Consider the following 13256-nt stretch of genomic DNA (forward strand, 5'->3'; position numbering starts at 1 on the left):
TGATTGGCTCCTGGGGTAACATTGCCTTTCACCTTCATGCCAAGATAGGCAGTCAAGCCAACAACGCCAGCCGCTCCTAAATAATGTGAAATGTGTCCATTGACAAGCTTAGGGTCTATCTAAAGGAAACAAAATCAGATCAGCAGCATTAAGACTTTAAATATGCACAAAGAACCTAAAATTCTCAGCATTTTTACCATAAAATCTAAAATTTCTCTTAAAAGGGACATTGTACCGAAATTAATTTTACTTCAAAATTTCCGCAGTAGCCACACCCCTTGTAAATGAATTTTTAAGCATCCAATCAAGATGCTTGTCCCGTGACTGTCAGGTGCAGACACAGTCACTTTATTCCTTGATAATTTAAATAAGTTTACCATGAAAACTCTCAAGATTATGGTCAATTCAACAATGATATTGCAGATTAGCTGGGGGGGGTCACCATGCAAATGAGAGTAGCTGAAGGATACATATTCTCCGTGCACCTACTCTTGTGAGGTGAAGACATTTTGAGGTAAAATATCTTCCCTTGTTTACGTTGAGATGTTCATGTTATATTTTTAGTCAGCTTTTTATAGATATTATGCATCACATCTAGTTATTTAACATATGGGTAACGTTCTGAAACTACTACATTATTTTTTTCTTAGTGTTTTTTTGAGAATTACACAATTTACCATATTATCCATAAAGTAAAATTTTACATTATTTTATTGTCAGATCTTCACAAGCAGACACCAAAAATACATTTAAAGAGGATGTAAAGTCACTGATAGTAGACAATCCTAACTGCTGTATCTGTCAAAATTAGCAGTTTAAGTCATCGTTTAAGTCTATATTTTATCGATGTATATACTTAGTTTGTCCTAATCGTCTTGCTCTCTCCCTCTGCCCGCCATTTTGGTCCGCGTTTATTACATTGTTTGACACATCAATAAACTAATGATCGGTCTTACCCCGTGGCGTCCAGCCCCTTTTTCAAAACGTCACTATAACATTATGCGCATGCGTCCTTTGTATGCGCATGCGTAAAGAAACTCCTGTGGTATTTCGAAGCGCTGCGCGCACATGTTGTTAGCATGCGCATAAAAAGCTGAGAAGATTAGCACTCTGTACGCATGCGCAATCAAATTTCCAGTCAGGATCGCGAGTACACCAATGTTTAACAACGCATGCGCAATTTCGGCTGTAGAAAGTAAACGCATGCGCAAAATCGGAAGTTGATTTGAAATGCATGCGCACAAAACGGGAGATCGTGAACGCGCTTTGGTAATACGTCAGAGCGGGTGCGACCGCTCTAGACGTTATGCGAAGGAAAGACAGGAAGTAATGGATGGGAGGAGCTCCAACTGAAAACGGAGCTAAGTTGAAAAATAAAATATAATGTTATATTGGGCATATTTTAATATAATAACAATGCGGTATAAATAAGATAGTTAATAAGAAGCGATATTTATTGGGAATAAGTGTAAAATTTACATCCACTTTAAAAGAGATATAAGCAGAAATGCAGTGAAATAATTACTTGTAGTATTCTAAAAAATTTCTGTGATATCAGATTACAGTTAGCGATAAAAGGAAATTGTTGGCCGACAAACACAGATTAACATAATTTCTTTGCTGTACTTTGTGCATTGGAGGACATCACTCTTTTGTCCACAATAATTCTCTTACACAATTTCATAAAACATGCTTCTAGTATCACATTTACCTTTCTTTTATATAGGTGGCGAGAGTCCATGAGCTTGTTACTGATGGAATATACATTCCTACCAGGAGGTAGCAAAGATTCCCAAACCTTAAATGCCTATAAATACACCTCCCACCTCACCATACCTCAGTTTTATAAACTTTGCCTCCTTAGGAGGTGGTGAAGCATGATGTGCTTGATTCTTCAGTGAAAGGTGCTTCTAAGCATATTGAAGCCCAGTTCCTCTCTAAGTACAGTGTTTGTCTGTGGGATGTGAAAGGAGTATTGCCTAATGATACAATGTTTTCGCCTATGGGAAATCTATTCATAAGGCTCTCTGTAAATTCGGTCACAGGGATTCATCTGCTGCTTCCCTTTACAGATCAACATACTCCTCTACCATTACCTCTGCTGATATGTTTCAGTACTGATTTGGCTGTCTGCTATATGTGGATGGGTGTCTTATGGTAAGTATATATCATTTTCAGGACACTTCATCTATGGAAGGCACTTTATTTTAGTAACGTTTTTAATATATATATTAGCCCTTGAGAGAGGTCTGTTTTATTTCCTTTCAGAAGTGTATATATATTTATTTCTTACCTTTGGGCTCCTGTTCAACTCCGCAAACACGGTGGTCCTTTTTCAAAATTCGCTGGCGAAATGTGCTCACGATAACATAATTACGTCATTTTATCGCGTCAAAATTTTCGCACCTTTTATTTGGGTTAAATAGCCGCTCCCACTTTTCTCTGTGCTCTCATTTGATAGGGAGCTATAACGCTTGCTTTTATATCTTTTGATATTTACGTTTTTTAATCATAAAAAACAATTAACATTTTTTTAATCACAAGCACGGTTTCCCATTCCTGGAAACTTCTATATTTGAGGAGATTAGATATTTTGCTATTAATGTTATTATTCTTTTTAATTTTTTTTTGCAATGATGTCTCAAACTGACCCTGCCTTTGATGTTACGTAGGAACTAAGCTGCCTGAACACAATTTTACCAAAACTAAAGTGTGTTTGTTGTAAACAAGCTGATCTTATTTTTTCAGCTCAATTATGTAGCACCTGTTTTGAAAATGTATAACATGCTGATAATGTTTCTATGGGTACATATGCATCCACTGCTATTCCATCTCAGTCTAATGCAATAGGTATTCCTGCAGAAATTAAAGATTTAGTTTAGCTCCGCAGTGGTCTTCAGACCCTGGATTGTCTAACATTATTCTTTTACTTCAACACGCAAATCATTTTCTTTGCAATGCTATTTTTGATGTTATGAAAATCAACATCAAATCTATGTCTTTAGCTATTTTAACTAGAAGAGCTTTATGGCTTAAATCTTGGAATCCATGGTGTCTAAAACAAGTTTATTGTCTCTCTCTTGTCAGGGTAAAAACCTTTTTGGTTCTCAATTGGATTCTAGTATCTCCACTATTACTGGGGCAATGGGAGTTTTTCTTCTCCAAGATAAAAAAAATCTAAGGGAAAATTTAAAGCTACCAACCGTTTACGCTCCTTTCGTCAGAATAGAGAACAGAAAACTGCACCCTCCCCTAAAGCCTCTGGCTCTAATTGAAAACCATCTCCAAATTGGAATAAATTGGAATAAATCCAATCCTTATTAGAAACCGAATCCGGCCCCTAAGCCTGCATGAATGTGTGGCCCCAATCCAGTTCTTCTGTTGGGGGGCAGACTAAAGCTGTTTCAAGATTCTTGGGCAGACTCTGTACAAAATCAGTGGATTCAGAATATTATTTCTCAGGGGTATCGAATTGGATTCAAAATAAGGCCTCCCATGAGAAGATTCATTCTCTCCCGTGTACCAAAAAAAACCTTTAAAAGCTCAAGCATTTCTGAAATGTGTCTCAGATCTAGAACTTTTAGGAACAAGGATTGGGGTTTTATTCAAATCTCTTCATTGTTCCAATGAAGGAAAATTCTTTCAGACCAATTTTGGATGTGAAAACTTTAAATCGATTTGTAAGAGTCCCAACTTTCAAGATGGTGACTATAAGGACTATTCTGGCTTTTGTTCAGCAAGGTCAATTTATGTCCACAATAGACTTACGGGATACTAACCTTCACATACCAATTCATCCAGATCATTATCAATTCCTGAGATTCTCTTTTCTAGACAAGTATTACCAATTTGTCACTCTTCCATTTGGCCTTGCAACAGCTCTGAGAATATTCTGAAAGGTTCTCGGTGCCCTTCTATCTGTAATCAGAGAGCATGGTATTGCAGGGTTTCCTTATTTGGACGATATCTTGGTACTAGCGCAATCTTTTAATTTGGCAGAATCTCACACGCAACAACTATTGTCGTTGCTTCGAATATATGGTTGGAGGATCAATTTACCAAAGAGTTTCTTGATTCCTCAGACAAAGGTAACCTTTTTAGGTTTCCAGATAGATTCAGTGTCCATTACTCTATCCCTAACAGAAAAGACACTATTGAAATTGGTTTCAACTTGTATAAACCTTCAGTCTCTATCATTCCCTTCAGTGGCTATGTGCATGGAAGTTTTAGGTCTCATGATTGCAGCATCGGACATGATCAATTTGCTCGTTTTCATATGAAACCTCTACAGCTTTGCATGTTGCACCAATGGTGCAGGGATTACACTTGGCTATCTAAACTGATATTCTTAAATCCCAACAGACAACTCTCTCTGACTTGGTGGTTAAATCACCATGTTATTCTTCAAGGGGCCTCCTTTGTTCATCCTACCTGGTCTGTGATCACTACAGATGCAAGCCTTACAGGTTGGGGAGCTGTCTGGGGATCTCTGACAGCACTAGGAGCTTGGAATCCTTGAGAGGCGAAGTTACCAATCAATATCTTGGAACTCTGTGCTCTTTTCAGAGCTCTTCAGGCTTGGCCTCTATTGAAGAGAGAACCTTACATTCGTTTTCAAACAGACAATATCACAACAGTGGCATATGTCAATCATCAAGGGGGGACTCGCAGTCCCCTAGCTATGAAAAAAGTATCTTAAATACTTTCTTGGGCGGCATCCAACTCTTGTCTATTCACTGCAATTCATATTCTAGGTGTAGACACCTGGGAAGCGGATTATCTCAGCCGTTAATCTCTACATCCAGGGGAGTGGTCTCTCCATCCAGATGTTTTCTATCAAATTGAACAGATCTGGGGCCTTCCAGAAATAGATCTGATGGCCTCTCGTCTGAACAAGAAACTTCCCAGGTAACTTTCCATGTCCAGGGATCCTCAGGCGGAAATTATGGATGCTTTAGCAGTTCCCTGGTTTTCTCCCCTCTGGTTCTTCTTCCAAGAGTGATCTCAAAGATCATAATGGAACAATCTTATGTATTTCTAATAGCACCTGCGTGGCCTCACAGGATTTGATATGTGGACCTTGTCCGAATGTCCAGTTGCCTGCCTTGACCTCTTCCTCTAAGACCAGATCTTATGTCACAAGGTCCGTTCTTCCATCCAGATTTCAAATCTCTAAACTTGATGGCATGGAAATTGAACGTTTAGTGCTCAGTCATGGAGATTAAAACTATGATTCAGGCTTGCAAGCCTGTTTCAAGGAAAATCTACCACAAGGTTTGTAAAACCTATATATCATGGTGTTCTTCACATGATTATTCCTGGCATTCCTTTCAGATACCTAGGATTCTTCAGTTTCTTCAGGATGGTTTAAATAAAGCTTTGTATGCCAATACTTTGAAAGGACAAATCTCTGCTCTTTCTGTTTTATTTCATAGAAAGATTGTTAATCTTCCTGATATTCACTATTTTGTCCAGGCCTTGATTCAAATTAACTTGAATTACATTTCCAGCAAAGAAGCTGGACAGGATACTTGATAAGCACTCTTCCCTCAGGGATGGAGGTTAGGTGCATACAAGGATAATTAAAATTACAATCTTGATTATTTCTGGTTAAAATGGGTTTCAGTGAGACTTAAAAACAGTTGAAGCAAGTTAGCCTATACATAAATCAAATAAGAGCCTCAATGGTGATAACAGTATGTGTGTGTGTTACTAAGGGTTACTGATCAAGCTTAAAAGGTGTGAGCGTATTTAGATATACTCTATCAGTAAGGAGTTAATTGTGCATTATATAATAAAGATTAACACGAAATGTTTATAGTGACTCAGAGTGAGTCTGTATTCCCTTATAGGGTAAATAATATCAACCACAGATTGTGGGAAAAAAAGTACATTACAGTAATGCCAAAATCCAATAGCCTACTAGATATCAACAACATGAAATAGTGCAATACACAATTTACAAGCTCTGTAATTCCCATGAAGAGTAAATGGTATCAAGCACTATTCGTGAAAGAGTAGGTTATAATGTTTAACTCCTAAGATTTTAAATAAGCATGTGTAATTAGCTCATGAGTATCTAAGTATAGAACGCTCAGATCAATCCTCAAAAATACCCCTGAGTTATTCACAGTGTATTTGAGTAAGCTAAATTAATAAATAACACTGTTTCTAAGTAGTTATCACTGCCGTGAGTGAGTACGTTGTAAAGCAGCCATTAAATAAACCAGTATTCCTGCTACTGGGAACTTATCTTTGCATAGTTCCAGTATATGAAGGGCTGCACTCAAATGAAATGAATTGTCAGCACCGCAACACTATAGTCTCAAATGCAGTCTAAGTATAGAAGCAGTGTATCAAAGTTAGCCACATTATAATAAGCAACACTGTTTCCAACTTCTATGTGAGACTTTTTGTACACAGTTGTTTATACTGCGGTGAATCAGTGCATTGGAAAACAGCCGTTAAGTAAATCTGTTAGGCTACTACTGAGGACTTAGCATTGCATGGTCCCAGTCTATACAGGACTGTGCCCAGATTAAGTGGTAATCACCAACGCAACATTATAATTACAATAAGGTCTAAGTTTAGAGTAAAGGCTAATCACTGACTTAGTTAACATACAGGATACCCATTGATCCTGTTCCCTCCCCTTGATTCAAATTAAATCTATTTCTCCTCCTTAGAGTCTTAATTTGGTATGCATTCTTTGGACATTAAACTACTTTCTTGGAAAGTGTTATTTCTCTTGGCTATCTCTTCTGCTAGAAGAGTTTCTGAATTGTCTGCTCTCTCTTGTAAGTCTCCTTATCTGATTTTCCATCAAGATAAAGCGGTTTTGTGGACTTCTTTAAAATGTTTGCCTAAAGTTGTGAATTATAACAACATTTATAGGGAATTTATTGTTACTTCATTGTGTCCGAATCCTAAGAATACTCTTGAAATAACTTTGCATTCTTCGGATGTGGTAAGAGCTTTGAAATATTATGTTGATGCAACTTAAGATTTCAGAAAGACTTCTAGTCTATTTGTTATTTTTTATGGTTCTAGAAAAGGTCAGAAAGCCTCTGCCATTTCTTTATCATCTTGGTGGAAACTTATGATTCACAAAGCTTTTTTGGAGGCGGGCCAGTCTCTGCCTCAGAGAACAACAACTCATTCCACAAGATCAGTTGCTACATATTGTGCTTTCAAGAATGAAGCTTCAGTTGATCAAATCTGCAAGGCAGCCACTTGGTCTTCTTTGCATACCTTTACTACATTTTACATTTTCATGTTTTTGCTTCTTCGGAAGCAGCTTTTGGTAGAAAGGTTCTTCAGGCAGCTGTCTCAGTTTGATTCTAGTGCGTATAATTTAATTTTTTTGAATTTTAAAGAAACTTAGCTATTTTTACTGAGAAATTAAATTAAAAAAATAATTGTTTTATATTTTATCCCTCCCTTTATTGTTACTCGTGGACTTCCACATCTTGGGTATTATATCCCATCAATGGATTAGGATATATAGGAGCGCCAATGTCTTAGATATACCACAGGGAATAAAAAGTCAAAAATGGTCTCCAATAATTTCTATCAACCAAATATTTAATATATAAAACCAATGTAATTCTGATCTCCAGAATCATAAAAACACAAAATACATGTGGCAAAGCTTAAAATACAATACAATAAATGATTTGAAATACAACAAATAACAGATCCGGTTGGTTAAACTGGATGACCAATATCTAATGTTCCAGTTTTCATGAGCCCTCTTAAAAACCTTCTAGTAGGTACATGGTATTGTTAAATACACGTACAAAAAACAACAACCTAGTATTCAATAAATAATGTAATATTAGCTCAAATATTCTTATCGAAGTGATAGGATCACTAATATAGTGATACGAGACCCACTAATAGGTCAACAGTGCATACAAATATTGCAACATTTAAATCATATGATGAACACCGTGAAAAATCAAAAATAAGAAATAAGATACAATGTGTTGGATTCCTTAAACTGTCAAATAGACCATATAGTGGATTTGTAGAATATGACACACATTAAATATAAGTAGTGAATGTGGTCTTAAAAATCTATAAATCAAAAAATAAGATGAAGTGATGGAAAAAAATGCAGAAAAATTAATATATATAAAAACAAAATGTAAGATCCTACCAATGGAATTTAAACTAAACTGGTACCAGCTAATACCTCAATTCTCCTGATTAAATCTGGGTGATGGACTCGATGGTCCGATAATGCGTTATTATCTATAAACAGTAAACAAATAACACAAGCTATATAAATTAACACAAGCTATATAATTATGACAAGCTAAAAAAAGATATGTCTTGAGAAAGGCCCGGTACGAGGGCCGAAACGCGTAGACGAAACTTTGCACCAGAGTTGGAGAGGCTCATTATATCCAGGACCAGGATTTGAATGGTAAGACTATTTTCAATAGTCCATACCCGTTAGCGCTGTTTGTTTAGTGCGCTTTTTTCCATTTCTTTCAGGTATTTGTCTTAACATAGGAATAGGACTTGGGACTCTACTACACATTGAGGATTTCTCTCACCGGATTTTTACCAGACTTTTAAGGATTTACCAAAAGACTCTCAAAGGACACTATTATTGTCTTATTATTTTAAGTTATTTAAAGTTGTGGAAACACACCTTTAGGAGTTTGTGGACTAGTTTTGGCCAAACTATACACACTCTCTGTTTTTATGTCGTTCAAAAAATTTTTTTAGCTTGTCATAATTATATAGCTTGTGGTAATTTATATAGCTTGTGTTATTTGTTTACTGTTTATAGATAATAACGCATTATCGGACCATCGAGTCCATCACCCAGATTTAATCAGGAGAATTGAGGTATTAGCTGGTACCAGTTTAGTTTAAATTCCATTGGTAGGATCTTACATTTTGTTTTTATATATATTAATTTTTCTGCATTTTTTTCCATCACTTCATCTTATTTTTTGATTTATAGATTTTTAAGACCACATTCACTACTTATATTTAATGTGTGTCATATTCTACAAATCCACTATATGGTCTATTTGACAGTTTAAGGAATCCAACACATTGTATCTTATTTCTTATTTTTGATTTTTCACGGTGTTCATCATATGATTTAAATGTTGCAATATTTGTATGCACTGTTGACCTATTAGTGGGTCTCGTATCACTATATTAGTGATCCTATCACTTCGATAAGAATATTTGAGCTAATATTACATTATTTATTGAATACTAGGTTTTTTTTTTTTGTACGTGTATTTAACAATACCATGTACCTACTAGAAGGTTTTTAAGAGGGCTCATGAAAACTGGAACATTAGATATTGGTCATCCAGTTTAACCAACCGGATCTGTTATTTGTTGTATTTCAAATCATTTATTGTATTGTATTTTAAGCTTTGCCACATGTATTTTGTGTTTTTATGATTCTGGAGATCAGAATTACATTGGTTTTATATATTAAATATTTGGTTGATAGAAATTATTGGAGACCATTTTTGACTTTTTATTCCCTGTGGTATATCTAAGCCATTGGCGCTCCTATATATCCTAATCCATTGTTCCGTTTCTAGACCTATTAGGGGGTCTTCTTTATAGTGAGCAGATATCAGTCCTGGGCGCTGGTTACTTCGTCTTTTTCAAGTATTATATCCCATCAGTAACAAGCTTGTGGACTTCCACATCTTGGGTATTATATCCCATCAGTAACAAGCTTGTGGACTTTCGCCACCTATATGAAAGAAACTTACCTGATAAATTAATTAATTCATGGTGGCGAGAGTCCACGAGGCCCACCCATTTTTGGGGGTTGTGATTTTTTTGTATAATTACATTATTCTTTTCCTCTTTTTTATGGTTTTACTCCTTTTACACCTCACCAACTTGGCTATATGTTAAATTGAGGTATGAGTGAGATGGGAAGTGTATTTATACGCATTTGAGGTTTGGAAAGTTTTGCCCCCTCCTAGTAGGAATGTATATTCCATCAGTAACAAGGTTGTGGACTCTCGCCACCATGAAATAAATGAGTTTATCGGGTAAGTTCTTACATAAATTATGGTATGAGGTACTTTCAGGGCTATTCAAAGCTTTTGAGCAGCATGTGGCAGAAGTGTTGGCGACAATGCTTCCATACCTCAATATTTGTATCAGGGACTCAGGGTTTGATGGATGGAGCTGTGATGGAAGGAGTGGGATTAAGGGTGGTTAGTGAGCTGGATTGTGGGTCTGTTTGGGCAGTTTGTGAGCGTGTTTGTGCGATCCATGAGAGGGGCTAAGGAAATTCTGCAAATAGGGATATATGACTGACTCCCCCTCAACTAGGGACAGTTGGGAGGTCTGTGCTTGTAACAATGCTAATGTACATATAGTGTTCAAGACAAGTGCATGCTCCTGAGCCTACTTCAGTATGCTCTCAATGGATGAGGGCAAATTTCAACATTTTATACAATTTAGAACAGAAAAATAAAAAAAAGTTTTTTCCTCCCAAAAGTTACAAACACACTATCTGAATCATAAAAGTTTAATTTGACCATAGATGTGGCAGCACCCGAATGAGCTTAATGGTAGCCGACAGGACTCACAGTGTCCCAGCTCACTGCCCTCCGGAATGGGCGAAATAGCCCCGGGTGATGCCGTGACATGGGTCAATATAGCTGTGCTGCAGTTGTTAGTAACAGCATTTATTAATAAGTATGTACAGCATTATAAAACAAATAAGGGATTAACATACCACCTGTAAATGTACAAACACATCCGCCATTTAAGGGTGATATGGGACTCCCTTATTTGTGTTTTGCTTTATAGAATGGAGATTGATAGTTGGCGGTGGAGTGTAGGATTAATCTCTTATTTGCGGTCTTTGAAGATCATAGGACTTATCATTCTGGATGAGAACTGTATATATTAATATGGACTAACTAAACAGATTGTTTTGTTGATGTTCATTGAGCGCCCCCTTTTAATTTAAACTTTTTAAGTTTAAAGTTGATATTTTTTAATTTTACTATGGCACCTTAACAAAAGAACAAACACTACCTATTTTTATTTTTAAATAGGATGATTTTGTTAATTCCGGACAAAGAAGTATAAGACAAAACTAAATAAAACATTTCAAACCGTCATTTCCAGGTGATCTCTATTAGTATAACCGAATAATTTTATTACTGCTATTGAGACTTCCCTCTTTTAAAGGGACAGTCTACTCGAAAATTTATATTATTTAAAAAGATAATCCCTTTATTACCCATTCCCCAGTTTTGCATAACCAACAGTTATATTAATATACTTTTTACTTCTGTGATTACTTTGTATCTAAGCCTCTGCAAACTGCCCCCTTATTTCAGTTCTTTTGACAGACTTGCATTTTAGCCAATCAGTGCTGACTAATAAATAACTCCACAGGAGTGAGCACTATGTTTTATATGGCACACATGAATTAGTGCTGTCAAGTTGTGAAAAATGTCAAAATGCACTAAGATAAGAGGCAGCCTTCAAGGGCTTAGAAATTAGCATATGAGTCTACATACGTTTAGCTTTCAACAAAGAACACCAGGAGAACAAATCAAATTTGATGATAAAAGTAAATTGAAAAGTTATTTAAAATTGCATTCCCTATCTAAATCATGAAAGTATAATTTTGACTAGACTGACCCTTTACATAAGGTATAAGAAGCTTTCTAATAGCTGTCAATCACACAGTAGTGGGCCTTAAAGAGACATAATACCCATATGCTAAATAACTTCAAAGTGATGCAGCATAACTTTAAAAAGCTGCCAAGGAAATATTACCTAAACATCTCTATGTAAAAAAGGAAAATATTTTAATTCAAAATTTCTTCAGCTCACAATAGTTAATGCTTTGTGAACATGTATCCTTCAGCAACTTATCAGTGCTGATGTCACACTTTACTGTGATCTCATGAGACTGCACTGAAATCTTGCGTGATTTATTTGTAAACTTCCTTAAACTGCATAGGGAAATAACATGGCTGTGCCTGTGCATGCCAGAAGCACGCTCCCTAGCAAGTCCTGGGACTAGCATCCTGATTGGCTGCTTAAAATCACTTTACAATGGGATGTTATTAGTGAGGAAATTTTTAGGTCAAATATCTTCCTTTTCTACATAGAGATGTTCATGTGATATTTTCTAGTTAGATTGTTACAGCTATGCTGCAGCACTATAACATTCCTTCAACATTTGGGTATTGTCCCTTCAAGGACAGCCTGAGTTTGCCAAGCTGGACTGCAGTGCAGCTATATTCAAAACTATGTATGCACAAACTACTGGGCATACGGAATAGCACTTTTTAATGTAGATCATTTGGGAATTATGATACAGTTTTCTCTATAACTGTAAATAATTAGTATAATTGAAAACTACCTAATGCAAAGGTGAGGGGCATGAGAACCCTCATTGCAAAGATGGGATTTGTGCATTTAGTATGTGCTCATATCACAGAGCACTTATTGCACCATTAGCAAACAGTTTCATGCTGATAATTACCAGCACTTTCCTCTGTCAGGACTGTAAGATCCATCACAGTGACCATTCCCACTTTCCAAATTAATAGTGTACGGACTTATGTTTTGTATACGTTGTGATTTGGAGATAGTGTGAGCTATGCTTGAGTGACTAAACAGTCCAACTACCGCCAAGCTATCCTTAAAGGGACATGAAACCCCAAAAAATTATTTCATGATTCAGATAGAGAATACAATTTTAAAAAAGTTTCCAGTTTACTTAAATTATCAAATTAGCTTAGTTCTTTTGTTGTTCGTTGTTGAAGAGATATCTAGGTAGATAACGTGCACATGCCTGAAACCCTACATGACAGGAAATAGTGCTGCCATCTAGTGCTCTTGCTAATGTATAACATTGTTGCAAAACTGCTTCTATGTAGTGCTGCACACACGTGCACACTCTTGAGCTTACATTGTTGTGTTTCAACAAAGGATAACGAGGAAAATATGATAATAGAAAGTTGTTTAAAATTGTATGTTCTATCTAAATCATGAAAGAAAAAAAAATGGGTTTTATGTCCCTTTAAAGGGACATAAACCTCAATTTTTTTTATATGGAAAATCAGCAACATGTTAAAATGTTTTGTATGGAAAAAGGTTAAAGAGACATTAAAGATAACATTAGCTGCTGATTTATGGCAGCCCACAATATGTCTTTTTGTCACTGGCTCACTCAAAATGTTCATCAAATTGCCAGAAGGTCTCTTGTCACTGGCTCACTC

General features: G+C 36.1%; 1 protein-coding gene across 1 annotated transcript in view; it reads right to left on the reverse strand.

Moving 5' to 3' along the window:
• LOC128657178 (prostaglandin reductase 2) overlaps positions 1 to 13256 on the reverse strand; it is an 81046-nt gene that overhangs the window by 40058 nt on the left and 27732 nt on the right. The window contains exon 5 of the mRNA XM_053711428.1: positions 1 to 119. This exon is cut by the window's left edge and continues 52 nt beyond it. Coding sequence (XP_053567403.1) covers positions 1 to 119 — 119 coding nt within the window. The remainder of the gene's footprint in view (positions 120 to 13256) is intronic.

The sequence above is a fragment of the Bombina bombina genome, chromosome 1 (assembly GCF_027579735.1).
Source record: "Bombina bombina isolate aBomBom1 chromosome 1, aBomBom1.pri, whole genome shotgun sequence".
Classification (NCBI taxonomy): Eukaryota; Metazoa; Chordata; class Amphibia; order Anura; family Bombinatoridae; genus Bombina; species Bombina bombina.